Raw genomic sequence first — 5,000 nt, forward strand, 5'->3', positions numbered from 1 at the left:
GGTTAGGGTCAGGGTCAGTGTGATGCAGTTATGGTTGGGTCGGGGTCAGGGTTAAGGTTAGGGTCAGGGTCAGTGTGATGCAGTTATGGTTGGGTCGGGGTCAGGGTTAAGGTTAGGGTTAGGGTCAGTGTGATGCAGTTATGGTTGTCTACTCAGCATCGTCCAGGTCCAGACCCAGGAACACCAGGCTGGAGGTCCAAACCCAGGAACACCAGGCTGGAGATCCAGACCCAGGAACACCAGGCTGGAGGTCCAGACCCAGGAACACCAGGCTGGAGGTCCAGACCCAGGAACACCAGGCTGGAGGTCCAGACCCAGGAACACCAGGCTGGAGGTCCAGACCCAGGAACACCAGGCTGGAGGTCCAGACCCAGGAACACCAGGCTGGAGGTCCAGACCCAGGAACACCAGGCTGGAGTTCCAGACCCAGGAACACTAGGCTGAAATTGCTGCCAAAGGTGTTGGAATAAAGGGTCTGAATACTTGTTACAGTTTTTTTTTATTTTGATAAATTTGCACAAAATTCTAAAAACCTGTATTCGCTTTGACATTATGGGGTATTGGGTGTAGATTAGTAGACATTTAATAAACTTTAAAATAAGGCTGTAATGTGGAAAAAGTAGAGGAGTCTGAATACTTTCTAAATGCAGTGTGCATCACTCATCCGAAGGGATATTAATATTACTACAGCAATGACGATCTATGAAGGTGACTTAATTTATAAATCTTTAATTTAAAAAAGGTTTTAAAAAATATTTTATTTTGTGAAGAGTTTATGCTACAGTTAAGTATTGCATTGCTGAAGTGTGCATTGCTGTATTGACAGAGCTGCTTGGTGTCCTTGTTGGAACAGCTGATCCTATCACCTCTCAGTATATTGCAGTTAACATTGAAGTGCGTGGGGAAGCAGGCCATCAGGGAAGAGTTGAGAAAGAGTTGAGAATGAACCCCTCCCCTCCTCCCCCCTGGTGGATGGAAGAATGAACCCCTCCCCTCCTCCCCCCTGGTGGATGAAGAATGAACCCCTCCCCTCCTCCCCCCTGGTGGATGAAGAATGAACCCCTCCCCTCCTCCCCCCTGGTGGATGGAAGAATGAACCCCTCCCCTCCTCCCCCCTGGTGGATGAAGAATGAACCCCTCCCCTCCTCCCCCCTGGTGGATGGAAGAGCTGAATCAAATACGTCCACACTCCCATGTGCCTTAAAGCCCGGTCCTCCACCCAGGTCCATCAGACACCTAACAGTCCACCCAGGTCCATCCAGGCTTCCTACTGCAGCATGGCCTGGTTCTAACATGTCCTCCACCCAGGCTTCCTACTGCAGCATGGCCTGGTTCTAACATGTCCTCCACCCAGGCTTCCTACTGCAGCATGGCCTGGTTCTAACATGTCCTCCACCCAGGCTTCCTACTGCAGCATGGCCTGGTTCTAACATGTCCACACGCCTGCCTCTGATCCACCTAGGCTTACTACTGCAGCATGGCCTGGTTCTAACATGTCCTCCACCTAGGCTTACTACTGCAGCATGGCTGGGTCCAGAGCTGTATGGATTTCTTCCTCTGTAGCTTTGGTGCAGATCCTGGGTTATCCAGTGTTATGATGCATCCTTCGCTGCTCAGCTCATTGGTTAATGTGTTGCTGGGTCCACAAGGGGGATTTAGAATTTGAACTGCTTTATTTTTTGAAAGCCTTGGGTCATTCTGAAACAGCTCACCTCACCCTGTGTGCTCACCTGATTCTTGTTTTGCCAGCAGACTAGAGAGGAATACGTGTTTAGCAGAGATCTAGGCAGTTTGAGTTCTGTCTCTATACAATCTTTGTTTTTGTATTGCTGTGCTTTACTTTTTCCATCTCCAACTTGGGATGTTTCATTTTCTGTTTATGATATCAGTGAGTCACAGCCAATGTGACCACTGATCCTGTCCAATCAGATGGCTTGACCACTGATCCTGTCCAATCAGATGGCTTGACCACTGATCCTGTCCAATCAGATGGCTTGACCACTGATCCTGTCCAATCAGAGGGCTTGTTGTGGACAGGATATTTTGACTACTGTACTTCTTTATTGTCTGGTTCCACATGTTAGTCCAGGACTTTTTACAGTCTAGGACTAATGGGTCTTGGTCTAATGTGTGTGTAGGACTAAATCCTAGTCTAGCAGGACTTAATCCTAGTCTAGCAGGACTAAATCCTAGTCTAGCAGGACTTAATCCTAGTCTAGCAGGACTAAATCCTAGTCTAGCACCGGGCTTAGTCTGGTTCTGAGAAGCCAGGCCTATGTGCCATGTTCATAGCAGAAGGCTGACAGGTTTACCTGGCAGTTGCATCTCACCTTCTCTGTAAATACACAGATAAAACTATTAGGGCTGTATACTCTCATCAATGTACCTACATGATCTAGCAAATGTTTTCCACTGAAAGACAATTGTTGTACAATAGCTTTTTTTTTTTTTATTGAAACATTTGTTTTTCCATCAAATCATCTATCCTTGTGTGTGAAGAACGAGTGGTTTGAGAATGGGTGTCAAAGTGGTGCCTTTGGGGGGTAGAGGACCATGTTGGTTTGGAATGGGGGCTAACCCTGACCCTGACCTGACCCTGACCTGACCCTAACACTTGCAATAGCCTCCATTCTGCACCAGGTGTGTTTTGTAAATGTATTTTATTTACTTTATTTATTGAGTGAAGGATTTACCAGGCACTCTTATTGGATGAAAGGAAATGTTGGGTGGAGCAGGCCCCTCCCCTTTACCCTATTCGTCAAACCACAACCAAGAGCTCCGTTTTCCTAGTTGGCTTCCTCTTGCCTGCTGGTCCTCATCAACATTAGAACAGTTCAACTCAGAGGCAGGGTGAGGATGCAACTGTTTCCTATGGAGATGCACCCCTCCATTCCCTCTGGTCTGGATAGACATGGACATACCTATACTCTCTCCTTTGGCTCCTTTTCTCTTGCCTTTCGTGCAAACATGAAAACACTTAAGATTAGGGATGCACCAATATGAACATTTTGGCTGATACCAATAACAGATATTAACATTGCTGTCATGACTGATAACCAATTTGATCTCTATAAAAACACATTTCCATGATAATCAAATACTGAAAAACAGTCTCTTTCCAAACATTTGGGAAAGCTGATAAATTATAGATTTACCACATTGTTCCTCTCAAAAACAACAGGCAACAGCAACCGATACTGATATGATTGCCAATATATTGTGCATCTTTACTTTAGATGACATGGAAAAGCAAGATGGAGCCGTATAGTGAGGGTAGGACCCTGGGGGGATAGGAGAGCCAGCCCCCCCCCCCCCCCCCCCCCCCCATCCTCATCCCGTCAGTTCATGTGCCTTCATCACATACATGTGTACATCTGCCTCGGATGATTTCATCATGGATTTACATGGACATCCTTTAAATAAATCAAGATTGATGATATGACCCATGTCCATCTCTGTTTTCTCTTTATTTAGTCTTTAAAAATAATCGTATTAGTCTGAAGTCGGATTATCCCAATGAGAGAATTATTTCTCATACCAGCTTTACAGTTGATTGGCTGCTACAGTAGGTATGCATTCATTCCCTCATATTCATAACCCTAACCCTTACACCTGCGTGCACATGTCTGGAGAACCCTAACAACCCTTACCCTAACCCCACATGTCTGGAGAACCCTAACCCTATCAGCCTTAGCCTCACATGTCTGGAGAACCCTAACCCTATCAGCCCTAACCCCACATGTCTGGAGAACCCTAACCCTATCAGCCCTAACCCCACATGTCTGGAGAACCCTAACCCTATCAGCCTTAGCCTCACATGTCTGGAGAACCCTAACAACCCTAACCCCACGTGTCTGGAGAACCCCATCAGCCCTAACCTCACATGTCTGGAGAACCCTAACCCCACATGTCTGGAGAACCCATCCCTAACAACCCCATATGTCTCAGGGCCCTCCACTGCAACCATAAGGCCTAATTAAAACATGCCTGCCGCTTCCATTATTAAAGTAGGGTTGGAGCAGGGGTCTACACAAGATGTTGTTCCCCCATTTTGACAGAAGTATGCATCGGCCAAATGTCTTCTACCGAGTTGAGTCCAAGACAACTCCATCCCAATGACCCTTAAAATAATATTAGAGTAAATTAAATCATATCTAGCGCACCACTTTCTGTGTCTACCAGGAAGTTGGGCGTTTGACCTCCAGTGTCCTTTCATGGTTAAGCAATCAGACATGGCCTTGATGTACCTCACTGATCCGACGATATATATTACTACAGCAATCACGATCTATGAAGGTGACTTAATTTATTTGAAATAAATCTTTAATGACTAAAATAATTGTATAAAAAAAAAAAAAAAAGTTAAAAATAATTACAAAATAATAATAATAAAAAAAAAATATATATATTATAAAATATAATTGTCACAGTGTGCAATCATCTATCTTTTCAAGGGCGTGTAAAAATGAAACAGGTTTTTTATGGTTTTGGATAAGACCAGACTTCATGTGAACCATGGATGTAGGATGTGAACCGAAACAGCTATTCCCAGCATTCATTTGGTTTACCCGTGATACTTTGCGAATCGAAGATGGTAGCCTGCACAATATGTCACTTTTGAAGGCTGTGAAACTGATATCGAATCGAACATTTATTGGATAATTGAGGCAAGATATTCACTCACAACGGCTTTAGTGTGAAGTCAACACGATGCCGAAATACTACGAGGACAAAGAAGAGGACCACCGCGCATGCGCGGGTGTCCGAGAGGACTTCAGGACTTGTCTCCTCCAACATGACTGCGTTGTGAAGGTGGGACATGTAGTTCATACAGCAGCTATGGGTTAGCTATGGGTTAGATATGGGTTAGCTATAGGTTAGGGTTAGGGTTACATACAGCAGCTATGGGTTAGATATGGGTTAGATATAGGTTAGGGTTAGCTATGGGTTAGGGTTAGCTATAGGTTAGGGTTAGGGTTAGCTATGGGTTAGCTATAGGG

At 45.1% G+C, this 5,000-nt stretch overlaps 1 protein-coding gene across 1 annotated transcript in view; it reads left to right on the forward strand.

The window, feature by feature from the left end:
• The first annotated feature begins 4,592 nt into the window (after positions 1-4,592).
• The window catches only part of coa5 (cytochrome C oxidase assembly factor 5), a 5,099-nt gene continuing 4,691 nt past the window's right edge, over positions 4,593-5,000 (forward strand). The window contains exon 1 of the mRNA XM_084451912.1: positions 4,593-4,812. Within this exon, the coding sequence (XP_084308038.1) occupies positions 4,711-4,812 (102 nt within the window). The 5' untranslated portion in view covers positions 4,593-4,710. The remainder of the gene's footprint in view (positions 4,813-5,000) is intronic.

This window comes from Borostomias antarcticus (assembly GCF_949987555.1).
Source record: "Borostomias antarcticus genome assembly, chromosome: 17".
NCBI lineage: Eukaryota > Metazoa > Chordata > Actinopteri > Stomiiformes > Stomiidae > Borostomias > Borostomias antarcticus.